The sequence below is a fragment of the Salvelinus sp. IW2-2015 genome, linkage group LG31 (assembly GCF_002910315.2).
Source record: "Salvelinus sp. IW2-2015 linkage group LG31, ASM291031v2, whole genome shotgun sequence".
Lineage (NCBI taxonomy): Eukaryota > Metazoa > Chordata > Actinopteri > Salmoniformes > Salmonidae > Salvelinus > Salvelinus sp. IW2-2015.
The window spans coordinates 5,984,969-6,003,421 of NC_036870.1; the positions used below are offsets into that span (position 1 = coordinate 5,984,969).

At 43.3% G+C, this 18,453-nt stretch overlaps 1 protein-coding gene across 2 annotated transcripts in view; it reads left to right on the plus strand.

The window, feature by feature from the left end:
* med30 (mediator complex subunit 30) overlaps nucleotides 1-18,453 on the plus strand; it is a 109,305-nt gene that overhangs the window by 5,216 nt on the left and 85,636 nt on the right. For both annotated transcript variants that reach the window (XM_070436262.1, XM_023976646.2), the window contains exon 4: nucleotides 4,221-4,328. In XM_070436262.1, the coding sequence (XP_070292363.1) occupies nucleotides 4,221-4,328 (108 nt within the window). The remainder of the gene's footprint in view (nucleotides 1-4,220; nucleotides 4,329-18,453) is intronic.

Genomic DNA, 18,453 nt, shown 5'->3' on the forward strand with positions numbered 1-18,453 from the left:
GAACTGACACTGCATGCACACGTTTAATTAGGCTTTCAAACATACAGTACCAGTCAAAAGTTTGGACACACCTATTTGAGGGTTTTTATTTATTATTTCCTACATTGTAGACTAATAGTGAAGACATCAAAACTGAAATAACACATGGAATCGTGTAGTAACCAAAAAAGTCTTAAACAAGTCTAAATATATTTTAAATTTAGATTCTTCAAAGTAGCCACYCTTTGGAATTCTCTCAATCAGCTTCATGAGGAATGCTTTTCCAACAGTCTTGAAGGAGTTCCCACATATGCTGAGCACTTGTTGGCTGCTTTTCGTTCACTCTGCGGTCCAACTCATCCCAAACCATCTCAATTGGGTTGAGGTCAGGTGATTGTGGAGGCCAGGTCATCTGATGCAGTGATGCTCCATCACTCTCCTTCTTGGTCAAATAGCCCTTACACAGCCTGGAGGTGTGTTGCGTCATTGTGTTGTTGAAAAACAAATGATAGTCCCACTAAGCGCAAACCAGATGGGATGGCGTATCGCTGCAGAATGCTGTGGTAGCCATGCTGGTTAAGTGTGCCTTGAATTCTAAATAAATCACTGACAGTGTAACCAGCAAAGCACCCCCACACCATCCCATCTCCTCTTCCATGCTTCACGTGGGAACCAGACATGCGGAACAGCCTGATCACMGACAATGATGAGACAGCCTATAGGGAGGAGGTCAGAGACCTGGCCGTGTGGTGCCAGGATAATAACCTCTCCCTCAACGTGATCAAGACAAAGGAGATGATTGTGAACTACAGGAAAAGGAGGACCGAGCACGCCCCCATTCTCATCGACGGGGCTGTAGTGGAGCAGGTTGAGAGCTTAAAGTTCCATCACCAACAAACTATCATGGTCCAAACACACCAAGATAGTTGTGAAGAGGGCATGACACAGCCTGATCCCTCTCAGGAGACTGAAAAGATTTGGTATGGGTCCTCAGATCCTCAAAAAGTTCCACAGCTGCACCATCGAGAGCATCCTAACTGGTTGAATCACTGCCTGGTATGGCAACTGCTCGGCCTTCGACCGCAAGGCACTACAGAGTGTGTACGGCCCAGTACATCACTGGGGCCAAGCTTCCTGCCATCCAGGACCTCTATACCAGGTGGTGTCAGAGGAAGGCCCAAAAWRTTKTCAAAGACTCCAGCCACCCTAGTCATAGACTGTTCTCTCTGCTACAGCACGGTACCGGAGCGCCAAGTCTAGGTCCAAAAGGCTTCTTAACAGCTTCTACCCCCAAGCCATAAGACTCCTGAACAGCTAATCAAATGGCTACCCAGACTATTTGCATTGTCCCCCCAACCTCTTTTACACTGCTGCTACTCTATGTTTATTATCTATGCATAGTCACTTTACCCCTACCTAACCTGTGCCCACGCACATTGACTCTGTACCGGTACCCCTGGTACTGGCCTCGTTAGTGTTATTTTACTGCTGCTCTCTAATTATTTGTTATTTAAAAAAAAAAAATGAACACTTATTTTTTCTTAACTGCATTGTTGGTTAAGGGCTTGTAAGTAAGCATTCACTGTAACATCTACACCTGTTGTATTCGGCGCATGTGACATATACAATTTCATTTGATTTGAAAAGGAAAGCAATTCCACAAATGAACTTTTAACAAGGCACCCTGTTAATTGAAATGCATTCCAGGTGACTACCTCATCAAGCTGGTTGAGAGATTGCCAAGAGTGTGCAAAGCTRTCATCAAGGCAAAGGGTGGCTACTTTGAAGAATCTCAAATGTTAAATATATTTTGATTTGTTTAACACTTTATTGGTTACTACATGATTCCATATGTGTTATTTCATAGTTTTGATGTCTTCACTATTATTCTACAATGTAGAAAATAGTAAAAATAAAGAAAAACCCTTGAATGAGTAGGTGTGTCCAAACTTTTGACTGGTACTGTATACAGTACATWATATTTGTTTTATGTATGGGCCATGGTGACGGAATTACGCWGAGACTCAGATTYTTCACTAAAATGTATACCAAACAAAAACCATAGATTTCAAAGTTTAACAAACCGTGCAACTCTATGCACAATGACTATTTTTAACAATTMMYACTGAACATTTTACAAACACACATTTACAGGAAGAACTGTGCAGATACAAYWTTTTTTAACAGAATGAAACTGAGGGAGATTTTACTGTAATTCTGTTACCAAACTTTGCATCTTCACAGTTTTTTCAGTAAATGTACTGTGTATTCGTTGTGCATAGAGAGCTATAGTTTTTTTAAACTTTGAAATGAATGTTTTTTGTTTGGCATTGAAAGTCTCAGTATAATTCAGTTACTGTAGAATTGCCCATATGGCATACTGGCTTGCTGTATTTCTCTCTCGGGGGGGAAATGTTACACTTTTATTTGTAATTCTGGTCATATGTAAACCTCACTGTCCATTACACTCCACAGTTGTACCACTTCATTTAAAATGTTTACCTATCCCCCCAGAGGCTGTGCAAACTACTTACTGTGCTGATCAACCAATACTTCACTGCRACATGTTGTCTGGAGGGAGTTGATTTTGGCCTGCTGAACGCCGCCATTTATCATCCCCTGAAACTCAAGTGGCTGACAAGCSTGCCGGCCGCAGTCCTGACAATCATGCTATTGGCTGGCCGCTGACCGGGCTTTCCCCAAACAGGAAGTGGAATCAATGACTAAGCCAGCGTGACCTCATCGCGTTCCTATTTACCAGCAGGCCTGGTAATGGACAACTGGGGAAGGCTTCCCACATAAGCGATTTTCAGTTTTTTCCCAGAGACTGGGGTTATGACTCACACCCACAGTCACGGAGACACACACACAAACACACACTCTTTCTCTCTCGCCCTCTCTTTCTACCCCGCACATTTTCCCCCCTTCCGACTGCCAATAACAGCTCTTACCTTTAAATGTAATATGCGTTTGGCTCATAGCTGGAATTATAGAAGTAGAAAAAGTTTTTCCGCCCCTAACAATCACAGTTGGCCTAATATAATATCCAGCACGTCTTCTGTCTTCTCTCCAATACAAGTCAGACAGCTTAGGGTTTGGCATCGGTCTCTCTGACTGACGAGAGAAAACTACCAGAGTTGTCTCTTGTTTTTCTCATGTGATTCTCTCTCTGTCTGTCTTCTGGCCAGGCCCTATCCAGCCCTGCAGTAATGCTTTGGTCACAGCCTGCTTTAATCCTTGTCCACACTGGCCTCTGCCAGTTGCTAAACCTCAGGTCATTGCCTGCAATGAAATGTGATCAACTACTAGGTTATTTAGAATGTTGAATAGCACTCAGCCTCAGATTTGTGTTGGACTTCACTGTGTTTTCACGCCTGCTAAGGCTTTTGGTTGGCTCTTGTACCTAATCGTTATGCAGTTATTTATTTACGAGTTATGAGAAGGATGCTGTGGCCGTTAATGTTGTTTCTTTTCTCAAATCATTACCTCGTTCCTACCTAACCGTTTAAGCAATCTCACCTCACGCAGCCATGTATGATAATAGGAACCCAGTAGAGACGACAGTGTTAACGCTAGTATAATGGTACCATTTAAGATAAGCCCGTTGGTCTGGATGCAGTGCAGTAGAGAACGATGTGTTCCATACAGCGCTGCTTATTATCCTGCAGACCAGCAGATGTCAGTGTGATTTAAAGCAGAGCAGTCGGTGTAGTGTCAGCCAGACAACGTCAAGCACAGAGAGCGCTTAAAAAGCAAATAAGCACTTGGGTATGGACTGGAGAAGTCCTGATTCTGAATTGGTGGTGGTGGTATGGAACTGTTTGTAGATTATATTATATTTGAAGTGTTTTTGTGATCTACACAAAATCCCTATTTTCTGCTCATGAAGGCGGTTCTAATTCAGTATAACAGGGGAGGGAATGACATAGAAATCTCTTTTATACAAGCTTAGTAGGGAGAGTTTGTGCTCACGCAAGTAGTATAGATAGACTTATTATAATGGAGGACTTGGTGGACTATATATTCTTAGGTTTTAACATTGCCTAATGCAGGGTTTTCCAAACACTGTCCTTTATTTAACCAGGCGACTCCCATTGAAATGGTCATCTCTTTTACAAGGGAGTCATATGTATTTTCCTATTGCAAACCAAAGCACCAAACTACTTATCAATTTACCATCCCCTCATTGAACGTTCGTGGTCAATGTATTTGTTTATATCCACCACCTCTCCCCCACACAGCAACTCATCCCCTACGTGGAGGACGACAGCTCCAAACACGATGAACGCTTGGCCAGCCAGGCCCGCCCGGCAACAGAGGAGAGGAGAGAAATCCTGGAGGTTAACAAGGTGAGCTGCCCACTGGGGCTTTATAGATATACATGTACAGTACGCTGGGCTTTAGAGAGCACAGCCCTCTATATAAAAAGTAACCCCAATGGTGAGTCCAGGAGGAGAGAGGCCAAAAGAGAGAGAGAACAGATGCTACAAAGAGAAAAAAAGATGTATGACAAAATATATTGTGAAGACATACGCTACATATTGTACACAGTACTCCCAGTACTCTTGTGTACTGTATCTTACTTAAAGTATTAATAGCCTGTCTATGACTGTTGAAAAACGTTTTTGGTAAAAACACAACATGCATTATTTGGCAGTGTTGCAGCTTTTATTAGCCCCTGGACATTGTGTGTGTGTGTGTGTGTGTGTGTGTGTGTGTGTGTGTGTGTGTGTGTGTGTGTGTGTGTGTGTGTGGTGGTGGTGGTGTGTGTGTGTGTTCCTCTGTGCATGCTTGCCTGTCTAAGTGTGCTGAATCATAATGGAGTTCACAGAAGTCACAGATGAGTATTGGTTACCTTTAAGAGCTCTATCTCCCTCACTGCTCTTAAAGGTAAACCACTACAGTAAAACATGGGGTGAACACTGAGCTTGACTCAGCTCCAGGCGGATGCCAAACAAATGGTGTATCCGCTGCGTGCACACAAACCTTCCATAAGCATCAATAGCAGCATTCTATCTGACCCGTGTTGTTCGATTGCATGTCTGCWGCAGCCATCCCCTCCACTCCACGCTGCTCCACTTGGAGCCCAAATACCCAGCTGCATCTTAAAGCTACGACGAGGAGAAGATGTTTTGGGGAGTTAAAGGGGTTACCTCATCAGGAGGGGAGTGATGTGGCAGAATGCGGAAAGCAGATGTTTAGGAGGCCCGGCTGCATCTGCTGCAGCAAACCCGAGCCAGATAGATAGAGCCAGATAGCCCAGATTCCAGAAGGGAAAAAGATGGGGGGGGGATTAACATGTAACCGGATGGGATAAATGGGAAGATTTTAGTGTGAAGACATGCCACATATTGAACCAAATACCAGATTCCACAGGACGAGAGAGAAAAGAGGGAGAAAGGAGGCTACAGAGAAAGAGAAAAAATGGATGGATTACTGGACCGGATAGATAAAGGAGATTTTAGTGTGAAGACWYATTGAGACACAGGATTCCAGTCATTCCAGAGGAGGAGAGATGGAGGGAAAAGAGGGAACACTGAGAGAGAGAAAAAAAGAGCGAGAAGACAGATGACCGGATGAACCGATATGTAGACAAAGGGAAGATGTCAGAGGGAAGCTCTCCATATCGAGCCAGAGAGGATTCTCCAGTAGAAGAGAGAGAGAGAAAGAAGAGAGAGACACTTGAAGGAAAGAGAGAAGACCGATAGATGGAAGTCTACAACAGACAGATAGATAGATATGTAGACAGTTGGAACGATACTGGCTTCCAAAAGAGAGCAAAGACTGATGGAATTCCTCTGGAAGACAAATAAAATGACATATACTGCACTGTAAATCAATGACAAACACAATATAAGATTGAGAAATAAGATTATAAGAAGAAAATAGATTTTGATGTAGAACTGAATTGATAGATATGTCCCCAGAAGGGAAAGTAAAACAAAAGGGTAATTGACACCTGTAWACAGTAATATCCCCATAGAACAAACAGATGTGAAGGCAAACACCTATAGCCTGGTCGCAGATCTGTTTAGGCAGTCTTGACAATTCGTATGGCCAAACAGATGTAGGACCAGACTAGCCCTGTTGTTTGTGTTTTGCTCCAACCCAGCAGGAAAGATAGGTAAAGGGTAGAGTATGCTAGGTTAAAGGCGGTACACTGGAGGAGCTCCAAGATAAATGACTCCTCCATAGTAATGTCTTGCTGCTTTATGGGCCACCCTGTGTGTGAGTGATAGCCTGTTCTCGTAATCTGTCGATTTGGGTAATTGCTGTTTGTCGGAGGCGCGTTGACTGATGGTGATGCAATCTGTCGAGGGAGGGGGAGAAGAAGGGAGAGAGAGATGGTGTGCATGCGGCCGATAGTGTGTGCTTTGGTGTAAGTATGAGTGAAATATGTGTGTGAGTTCATTTGAGCATGTAACCTCTGTATGAGCGAGTATGGTGTTTGCATAAATGTTTAAGATGCATCAGCCATAATTTATTGCCACCTAATGGTCTGAGATTGCTCTGAGCTGCAGACCTTTTTGCTGCAGACCGATTGTGCATATCAATTGCCCTTTCCTCACTTTCTCCTCTGCTCTAACGAGAAACACAAACTCTGAAGCGCCMAAGTGACCCCAAATTAGAGCCTTAATGAATGCCTCGCATTAGTGGTCACACACCAATTAATGGGAGGAAACAATGAATATGACAAACCGACCACCTGATTCCCTTTTATCGAATTGAAATTCCGAAGATGTTTTGCGGACAAGCATTTTCGTCCCGTCTGTGGCGCCTTTTACGTCCAAGAAGGACACCTGACTGACTGTGTTTTCTGCAGAACGGATGATGATGATTCACTGGGCTCTCAAGAGTATTTGATAATCATTCCATCTGGGATATGAAGCTTCTGCATTGTCATCTCCCCATCACTTTTTCTCTTCCCTACTTCACCCTCCTTCCTTTCCTCCATCCTTCTCGTCTTACCCTCTTGGGTCCTAACTGATGACCAGCTCCTTCGGRAGTGTCACAGTCAGTCCCCGTGATACGGGAGGGGACCTGGGACCATCCCGAGTGCTTCTCCGTTGCAGCCCTGCCATCAACACTCGGCCAGCGTTTGATTTAATACCAGCCTAAGTGAGAATAAATTCCTGTCATAGCCCATTAAGGAGGCCTTGGAGAGATCTGGCCTGTTATTAATTCTCCACAGCTCCTCTCTTTCTCTCTCCGTCTCTCCTCTCTCGCCTCCCCCTCCCCTCAATCCCTCCCTCGCACACACTCCCTTGCTTTTTTAATATCCTGTTAATTACCGCGTCTGTCCTCTTTATTCAAATGAAAAAGTGAGAAATTAAAAGCAAAGGCAGTTTGTAATTTCAAATCGGGGAAGTGTGGGGGGGTGCCTCTCCAATGGCGGCGCAGTCGTGGATAATGAATTGCAGTGACATTGGCCGGTTAGCAGTGTTATCTGAAGAGCAGGCCGGGGTCTGTGGAGGCCTGATGATAAACAAACAGAGACCCAGATGATAATGAGACTCACTCGGAGAGAGGGAATACGGATGGCTTTATGGAGCGCTCTCTCTCTCTCCTCCCTCAAATACTCCCCTCTTTCTCCCCTCTGCCTCTTTCTCTCAACTCCCTTTCCTCCCTCCCTCCCCTCCCTCCTCCCTCCTCCCTCCCTCCCTCTCACTCTCTTTCTCCCTGCTTACACACTCCAGCATTAGCAGGCTGTTCACAGGAGGCGCACAAAGCTCCATGTTATTATCAGGCTCATATGTAGCCCATTAGACCACTGTGTTGGCCAGGAGCTTTTTAATTGGTGAGCAGGAGGTCAGAGGGGAAATGCAGCACAACTCGTGTTGTTGGAAGATCAGGGGGCTGTTTTTGGAATGAGAACGTATTTCGAGTGAATTCTCCGATTTTTTTCTATTTTGTTAAACCGTTTAAGGAACATGTAACCATTTAGACTAGAGTTTTTTTTAATTCTCAAAATGTTTTTATTTTATTCTCAAAATGGATTCGTTAACTACAGCAAGGCAGGCTGAAAGTCTTACTGGCTTGAAAGAGGAAGGATTAGGTGTACAGCAGTATGTCTATTGTGACCGTGGTGGCGCCACCAGGTTGACAGGTTCACTGTGAATCCCACCTGTTTAGAAATGGATCCCATGAACTTGAGATATGTTGGTATGTAGGGCTGTTACGGTGACTGTATTACCACCACACCAGTGGTCATGAGTCATGACCGCAGTCAAATTCCACGTGACCGTTTAGTCAAGTTATCTAGTCTTTTCCAAGCTTTTTTTTTTTTGTAACCTTTTATTTAACTAGGCAAGTCAGTTAAGAACACATTTTTATTTACAATGACGGCCTACTCCGGCCAAACCCTAACCCGGACGAAGCGGGGCCAATTGTGCACCACCCTATGGGACTCTCACGGCTGGTTGTGATACAGCCCAGGGTCGAACCAGGGTCTGTAGGGATGCCTCTAGCACTGAGATGCAGTGCCTTAGACCACTGCGCCACTCGGGAGCCCCCAAACACACTAATKAAACACTTAATAAGAGCCATGTTGCGCAACGTTTCTATAGGCTATGCAATTGCGTGAGAAAACAGAGTTTTGATGGTCTCAATTAAAAAGTTGATTCCATCAGCTTTCTATAGGCTAGACCTACTATATTTATTTATTTATCAACCTTCCTAACAGTAAGCACATTGCTTGTCTTTACAACAGGAGTATAGCCTACCTGGCTGGCATGAAAATGAACCAGAGGAAAAGTGTCCTCCATTCGTTTTTTAAATGCATAGATTACAATATTTTTTCCCCCTGCACACGTTTTGAGACGTGTGCATGATAACGGTCCATTCTAAATGTAAACAAATTTCACACATACAGTCAATCTACACACAGTACCCCATAATGACAAAGCGAAAACAGGTTTTTAAAAATGTTAGCAAATGTATATATTTTTTTTAACAGAAATATCTTATTTACATAAGTATTCAGACCCTTTGCTATGGAACTCAAAATTGTGCTCAGGTGCATCCTGTTTCCATTGATCATCCTTGATGTTTCTACAACTTGATTTGAGTCCACCTGTGGTAAATTCAATTGATTGGACATGATTTGGAAAGGCACACACCTGTCTATATATATAAGGTCCCACAGTTGACAGTGCATGTCAAAGCAAAAACCAAGCCATGAGGTCAAAGCAAAAACCAAGCCATGAGGTCAAAGGAATTATCTGTAGCGCTACGAGACAGGATTGTGTCGAGGCACAGATCTGGGGAAGGGTACCAAAAGAAGGGTCTTGGTCAGGGAGGTGACCAAGAACCCGATGGCAGAGCTCCAGAGTTCCTCTGTGGAGATGGGAGAACCTTCCAGAWGGACAACCATCTCTGCAGCACTCCACCAATGAGGCACTCCTCAGTAAAAGGCACATGACAGCCTGCTTGGAGTTTGCCAACAAGCACCTAAAGGACTGAGAAACAAGATTCTCTGGTCTGATGAAACCAAKATTGAACTCTTTGGCCTGAATGCCATGCGTCATGTCTGGAGGAAACCTGGCACCATCCCAACAATGAAGCATGGTGGTGGCAGCATCATGTTGTGTACTTTTTTTTTTGCAGTGGCAGGGACAGGGAGACTAGTCAGGCTCGAGGGAAAGATGAACGTAGCCAAGTATCAAGAGATCCTCGATGATGAAAAACTGCTCCAGAGCGCTCAGGGCCTCAGACTGGGGTGACGSTTCACTTTCCAACAGGACAACGACCCTAAGCACACAGCCAAGACAACGCAGRAGTGGCTTCAGGACAAGTCTTTGAATGTCCATTAGTGAACCAGCCAGAGTCCGGACTTGAACCCGATCAAACATCTTTGGAGAGACCTGAAAATAGCTATGCAGCGACGCTCCCAATCCAACCTGACAGAGCTTGAGAGGATCTGCTGAGAAGAATGGGAGAAACTCTCCAAATACAGGTGTGCCAAGCTTGTAGCGTCATACACAAGACTCAAGGCTGTAATTGCTGCCAAAGGTGCTTCAACAAAGTAYTGAGTAAAGGTTCTGACAATTTCTAAACCTGTTTTTTGTCATTATGGGGTATAGTGTGTAGATTGATGAGGGATTMAAAAAAAWWWWWWTWWWTTAGAATAWGGCTGTAACGTAACAAAATGTGGAAAAAGTCAAGGGGTCTGAATACTTTCCRAATGCACTGTATATTATTTAGAATATTTAAAGACAAGATTTAAATAAGAATAGTCTGATGGGTGACAATATTAGCCTATTACTTGTGAATTATATATCATCACTTGTGAATTATATATCATCACTTGTGAATACAGTAAGGCATGAAAGAGAGCATACCTTTTGTTGTTGACTTTAAAAAAAATCATAGTCGCACACCAATGTAGCCCATAGGCCAACATGTTTTGATAAGGTTTGTATCACTACTAAAGTGGCCAAATAACTTCTTAAAATGAAGCACATTAATCCGCTTTACAAGGGGTGTAGAGCCTAACTGGCATACATAAGCAGCGCGTGAGCTTCAAGTTTGGGGAAGATMATTTTCACCACAAAAATGCACTTTTATAATCGAAGCATGACATGCATAATTGCATTTGCAGTCACTTTTGATAATGGTGTTTTCCCACTAATTGCATTTTGGAACATTCGCGCTTATAGCCTACTGCCGTGAGCACATTGCTGTGAAGAAATAGCCTAATAGTTTATCAACATTGAAAGCTAATATCTGTTAACTTGCTTTAAAATGTTTTTTTGATGCTAGTGGTTGCATTAATTTGGAATCTATTGCATCCCACAATTGTCCCAGACTATGTTTGGAATATTTATTTCTCACACAGAAGGACAAGTTGACCAGTAGAATAAGTCGACATAGGCTAGTGCTTTTGCTGTTTGTTAGGCCTACTCATCTTGTTGACTGACAAAAAGTAAATTTGGACAGTTCTTCCAATATGTGCCTCTGAATTCAATAAGGATGTGCGCAGATGTGTCCCCGGTGTGTCTCTTTATTTGTAGCCTGTGAGAAGGACCTGAGATGCTGTGAGAAGGACCCGATCACGTGACGGGCATTGGCTAATAAGAATGAAGATATCTGAGAGAGCCATGAGAGTGGGGAATTATAATGATTATATTCAGCCCAAGAGCACAACGGCCACTGATCGCAARAGGCATGGATTTTAKTCGGGGGCATTACGGCCACACAAATGCCRCTGGGAAATTCGAGTCATTATCAAGTGCTTGTCAAATTTTGAATCAGATACTGATGAAGTGTGTGCAGATTGTGCAAATTAGCAAATCTTTTCTGCTAAATGAACTAGTGTAGCCCACAGCCATATGGCATAGCCAGATCAGGACTATGATCAGGGCTAACATAAAGATAACTCTAGTATGCTATTCTGTTCTTCTAAAATACACCACATTTTCTTCATATCATGTTTCTTTAGACCTGTCCTAAAATAAATATTGGATTTATTGTGATGGTGTAGGCTATATTAAATGGATTGATTAGACTATATAAAATGTAGATGTTCCAAAGGTCTGCATCAGTGGCTTGTAGGCTATGCGTGGAAGCCAGGAGATGCTAAATGTGTTTATGTTAATTAACGGTCAATTACCGTGAGACCGGCAGTTATTTGCTTGACAATCACCGGCTGACGAAATTTCATGACCGCTTACAGCCCTATTGGTGTGAAGAGTAAATCAGGCCGACAACTGGAATCAGCTGCGCCAACAAAACAAGTGACACTTTGCCACTCTCCCCAAACACCAAACCTTGTTCTTGCTCCCCTCGTGTAAAAAGAGCAAAAATAACATCTCCAATCGGTGGAGACTTTAAAGTGGAATTACACCGCCTTTCATCTTCCCAGATATCTGCCTGCCTCATTTTCTCTCCACGGTTGCATATGAGATCTGGGCTGGACCCATATGCTCTAATCCCCTGACAGCTGAGGCAGAGATGAAAGAGCCCGGCTCGTTGGCCCTGAGATAGAGAGGGAGGCATTACCGAGCAAATGCAGTCTAAAGCCCCCTATACCTCACACTACACCCGAGTTCTCCAAGCTAACCTTCTCTATTGCACCCTTCCTCTCTAAACTACCCCTCCACCATTACACCCTATACACTCACTCTCCAAGCTGCTCCTCCACTACACCCAACACCCTCTCTCTCCAAGTTACCTCTCCAAAACACCTTACACTTTCTCTTTACAAGCTCTCTCACCCTCCCACCCACTCTCTYCAAGTTAACCCTCCACTACCTGCTCACCCTTCAAGATACCCTTCCAGTATGGACAACATCTCACTCCTTGAAATCCAAACCCATTGTCCGACACACTGTCCTATTCATTCACACTCTTTGACTGTATGGCACCAGGCTCAGACAAATATTGATGGTCCGTAACGTTAGCACAAAGAAAACTGTGCAGATATATCTTATTTTGCTACTCCGACTCTGCCGTAAGAGAGTTACTCCAGATGGGCAAATGTATCTCCTTTAAGCATATTGTGTCCCCACTGAGTTCTGAAACCTATGAACTCTCTGCTCTTCTCCCAATATCATCYGAAGAGATTATAGGGAAAACTATTCAGTTATTGGGTTTATCAAACTCCCATGAGATTGGATGATAATCCTTATTTGATTTGATTTGAAGGCATCATCACAAGTCTTCCCTTCCCTCACCTCGTCTGCTTCCTCATGTCTCCACTGTCCCTTTTATCTATACTGAACAAAAATATAAACGCAACATGTAAAGTGTTGGTCCCATGTTTCATGAGCTGAAATAAAAGATCCCAGAAATGTTCCATATGCACAAAAAGCTTATTTCTCTCAAATTTTGCGCACAATTTGTTTACATCCGTGTTAGTGAGAATTTCTCATTTGCCAAGATAATTCATCCACCTGACGGGTGTGGCATATCAAGAAGTTGATTAAACAGCATGATCATTACACAGGTGCACATTGTACTGGGGACAATAAAAGGCCACTCTAAAATGTGCAGTTTTGTCACAAAACACAATGTCATAGATGTCTCAAGTTTTGAGGGAGCRTGCAATTGGCATGCTGACAGCCGGAATGTCCACCAGAGCTGTTGGCAGAGAATTTGTTAATTTCTCTACCATAAGCCGCCTCAAACTTMATTTTAGAGAATTTGGCAGTACGTYCAACTGGCCTCACAATCACAGACCACGTGTAACCACGCTAGCCCAGGTCCTCCACATCTGGCTTCTTCACCTGCGGGATCGTCTGAGACCAGCTATCTGAACAGCTGATGAAACTGAGTCTTTCTGTCTGTAATAAAGCCCTTTTGTGTTGAAAACTAATTCTGATTGGCTGAACCTGGCTCCCCAGTGGTTCCCACTGTCATGACTTGACTTAAACATTAATCTGAAGACTGTTATTTATCTAATTACCTAACTATGTTTAATTATTACCCAATTCAATGAATCATGTAACAATTAACTCATTAGGATTTGGGGCACCACGAGAGAGGTTCTTTAAAGAGTTACCATCTCCCGAATTAAATTAAAGGTCTTTACCTATCACATCCATAAACAGTCAACTTATTAATCAGAACCTCGTATCATATCATCATTCTGAACTGTCGTAACCTTGCATCTGCAAAAAACCCAGCCTTACTTATGATTCAGTACTACACAAATTGGTTTACTTATTTATTTACTAGCTAATTAAATTGGAACACAGGATAAACATACGCACTAGCATTTGTTATTGACTGGGGACTTAATATGCTGAAAACAGGTCCCTAGCGGAATGACAACAACATGGCTGCTTATTAAATAAGAGACAGAGAGGGAGAGAGAGGGACAGAGACACTTAATATTGGTACATTCAGAAATTTTTCGCTGCACGCTTGTAAGGCTCTGATTGTCCGAAATGGTTCCGACAAGTCTTCTACGGTTGTCCTTCTCTGTAGTTGTCCGGTATCTGGTGACTTGTCGTGTAGTCCTGAACAGAACTACACAGGTGACTTTCCTTCCATTCACTCTTGAAGATGCTTCTTTGAAGATAGGCTAGCCAGCCGTTTTGATGGTTTGAGTAGAGTAACAGGATGGTCCTACTTAAATTAGCTTTCGAAGATACTTTACTTAGGACAGCTAATCAGCCATACCAGTGATTGTCCGGGAGGTGAGTTTCTCATCTCTACCTCGTGTTGAGATTCAAAGTTCAAACCACTTTAAACGTGCAGCTGCAGCTTCACTTCTTTCTAGTCTGATACGTTCATTTCTTAACCCATCATTTATTCAGTTTGTTCGAAAGGGGCGGTTCCATCAGGCTGACAYGCTCTCTGACCTCACTTCGGGGCGGTGACTACTCACGGTGCAAAGTTATGTAAAACAATTATCTTTTATAGCTCCTCAAATTACATCCCTCACTTATCAAAAACACTCATCATTTTTCAAATTGCATTCACAACACATAGTATGGACACTTCATACATGTAGTGGGTATACTTTCCAAGTTACAGTATTTCCTTTATAACGTTTTTATTGACATAATAACATCAGAAACAAAATKATATTMGTGTTTTATAGATCGCCTCTGGTCATTCCCCACGGTCAATATTAGAAATATTGTTCCAGTATTTGCTTTTGAACGTGTTAAGAGTTTCGGCGGGAAAAGTCTATTTGCAACAAAGAACATTCCTTTTGGGGAATCTTGGGGAGGGAGACCTGAATCTTCTCCCCTTGATTTATAACAGGACATGAGTTATTAATCCTCACAAGTTCTTTCCTCCCCCCTCTGCGGGTGAGAGGGGGTCTGATTGAAGTTATTCATTGCAAACCTGATCTATTTGGATCCTCGTGGACAGTCATGTGAAATCCATAGATTAGTGTCTAATGAGTTTATTTCAATTGACTGATTTCCTTACATAAACTGTMATTTAGTAAAATCGTTGAAATTGTTGAATGTTGTGTTTMATTTTGTTCAGTATACTTTCTAAACTGCCTGGTCACTGTGCAGAAGCTTTTATTTCAAGGGACTTGTTGTGAGCCCACAACTTTGGGGTTACGCCTAGTTTCCTAGCACAATTCTCCAACCAATTGCGCCCTCTGAACCCTACATACAAGCTAATCCTCTCAAAGACCCCAATTGCAACAGGACAGGTTTCTTTTTGTGCTTCTAATTTAATTMTTGCTTATCAATTCCCATGTCACCACGCCCCCAGTGCAAAGCCAACACTCTACCTTCATCAGCACACTCTAGCTTTAAATCCTAAAYGCTGCTTTCAAGATGGGATGAACTTTTCAACTCTGGGATTACACATTTACTGTACTGAAAACTTGTGCCTCCTTGACTGTAAAGCAACTTACATGCGAGAGTGGATCCCCTGGTGTTAAAGCTAATGTTTAGTGTTTGCCAAAGGACGCATCCATAGTCCAAGTGCTTAGGTCAGACAAAATAGGCCTACTCACCTCTGTTATGTTATGGTGCACATGTTATCCAGCACAAAACGGTTCTACAATGAATATTGAATACATTGAACACCTTCCTAATATTGAGTTGCACCCCCCCTCCTTTTCCCTTAGAACAACCTACATTTTTCGGGGGATAGACACAAGGTGTCTAAAGCGATCATGTTGACTCCAATGCTTCCCACAGTTGTGTCAAGTTCACTGGATGTCCTTTGGGTGGTGGACCATTCTTGATACACACAGGAAACTGTTGAGCGTGAAAAACTCAGCAGTTCTTGACACAAACCGGTTTGCCTGTCACCTCGTTCAAAGGCACTTAAATATTTTGTATTGCCCATTCACCCTCTGAATGGCACACATACACAATCCATGTATCAATTGCCTCAAGGCTTAAAAATCCKTATTTAACCTGTCTCCTCACCTTCATCTGATTTAACAAGTGACATCAATAACGGATCATAGCTTTCACCTGGATTCACCTGATCAGTCTATGTCATGGAAAGAGTTCTTAATGTTTTGTKTACTCATTGTTTGGCCMAACCATTGGTTTTAAAGAGAGGGTGTGAAATGGCAGTTTAGCCTCTGTGCCCCTTTATATATAATCACTGTGAACAAAATCCCAAAGCAGAGCCCAATCAACGCCGCTACCTGGCAGCAAGTCAAGTGCTGAAGAGGGCTGGGCAGGGAGAAGATGGGAAAAAAGCACCAGGAGCACTGCTACTTGTAAAAGCAGCGGAATCAATGGGAACTGTTCTGCAACAGTTGGCTGCACTGCAAGCTTTCCAGCTCAGTGCTGAGGACATATTGAAAGGCGGGGTGTATGCAGAGGATGACAACATGTCTATTGTATTTCTGCCAGTGAGCGGTGGAAGGCTTTATCTCCCTCACCAAACGTTGGGCCTTTGTTCTCCTGGGAGGCCCATGTCAACTAGTTGGGCAGTTAAACTCTCCCTTAAAAAAAGCCATAAAGTTTATAAAGTCAATTAAGGCTATTAAAGCAATGTCAGACAAATTAAGGTTGCTTCGCCGAGCTCCCCAAAGGCCGCTGTCAACTGCAAAGCCCACTTAGCATCAGAAGGCTCCTCAAGCAGGTCGCAGTGCTGGCTTACCACCTCAGTTCAGTTTGCACTGTGCTTACTGAGGAGGGAACTTGCCCGGTGCCCAACCCGAGCAATAGACTTCTACAAAAWAATCCACCAGCCACTATGGTGGCACTAGATAGTCTGCACTCGTCATATAACATAGTATACAGATATGCTACATGATGCATGCCATTGAGAGAGTGCCTTTTCTTGACCAACCCCTCTCTTGACGATGGCATGCCCACCATAACAGAACACCAAATACAGTGCATTCGGGAAGTATTCAGACCCCTTCCCTTTTTCCACATTTTGTTACGTTACAACCTACCCCACAATGACATACCCCACAATGACAAAGCAAAAACTGTTTTTTTTTAAATGTTTGCAAATTTTATAAAAAATACAACAAATACCTTATTGTACGTAAGTATTCAGACCCTTTGCWATGAGACTTGAAATTGAGCTCAGGTGCATCCTGTTTCCTATGATCATCCTTGAGATATTTCTACAACTTGATTGGAGTCCACCTGTGGTAAATTCAATTGATTGAACATGATTTGGAAAGGCACACACCTGTCTATATAAGGTCCAGCAGTTGACAGTGCATGCCAGAGTAAAAACCAAGCCATGAAGTCGAAGGAATTGTCTGTAGAGCTCYGAAACAGGATTGTGTCGAGGCACATATCTGGGGAAGGGTACCAAAAAATGTCTGCAGCATTGAAGGTCCCCAAGAACACAGTGGCTTCCATCATTCTTAAATGGAAGAAGTTTGGAATCACCAAGACTCTTTCTAGAGCTGGCCGCCCGGCCGGTCACAGAGGTGACCAAGAACCCGATGGTCACTCTGACAGAGCTCCAGAGTTCCTCTGTGGAGATGGGAGAACCTTCCAGAAGGACAACCATCTCTGCAGCTCTCCACCGATCAGGCCTTTATGGTGGAGTGGCCATACRGAAGCCMCTCTTCAGTAACATGACAGCCYGCCTGGAGTTTGCCAAAAGGCACCTAAAGAACTCAGACCATGAGAAACAAGATTCTCTGGTCTGATGAAACCAAGATTGAACTCTTTTAGYCTGAATGCCAAGCGTCACGTCTGGAGGAAACCTGGCACCATCCCTATGGTGAAGCATGGTGGTGACAGCATCATGCTGTGGGGATGTTTTTCAGTGGCAGGGACTGGATGACTAGTCGGGATCGAGGGAAGGATGAATGGAGCAACGTACAGAGAGATCCTTGCTCCAGAGCAGGACCTCAGACTGGGGCGAAGGTTCACCTTCCAACAGGACAATGACCCTAAGCACACAGCCAAGACAACGTAGGAGTGGCTTCGGAACAAGTCTCTGAATGTCCTTGAGGGGCCCAGCCAGAGCCCAGACTTGAACCTGATCGAATATCTCTGGAGAGACCTGAATATAGCTGTGCAGCAACGCTCCCCATTCAACCTGRTAGAGCTTGAGAGGATCTGCAGAGAAGAATAGGTGAGACTCCCCAAATACAGGTTTGCCAAGCTTGTAATGTCTTACCCAAGAATACTCAAGGCTGTAATTGCTGCCAAAGGTGCTTCAAGAAAGTACTGTGTAAAGGGTCTGAATACTTATGTAAATGTAATTTTTTTAAATATTTATTTTATTTGACAAAAAAATCTAAAATCTTGTTTTTGCTTTGTCATTATGTTATTGTGCGTAGATTCATGAGGGGGAAAATACATTTTATAACATTTTAGAATAAGGCTGTAACGTAACAAAATGTGTAAAAAAATCAAGGGGTCTGAATACTTTATATGGACCATTCTCTTCTCACGAAGACAAGTTTCAGAACCGACTCCTCCTCGGCTGCCAATGACAGCGAGGTGGCACCGATAGATTATGGAGAAGAGTGCTATCGCAGCAATACGAGTTCTCTCTCTTCTCCTTTTCTCTCCTCCTCTCAATCTGCCTAATCCCCTCGCCTCACTCACTTACACT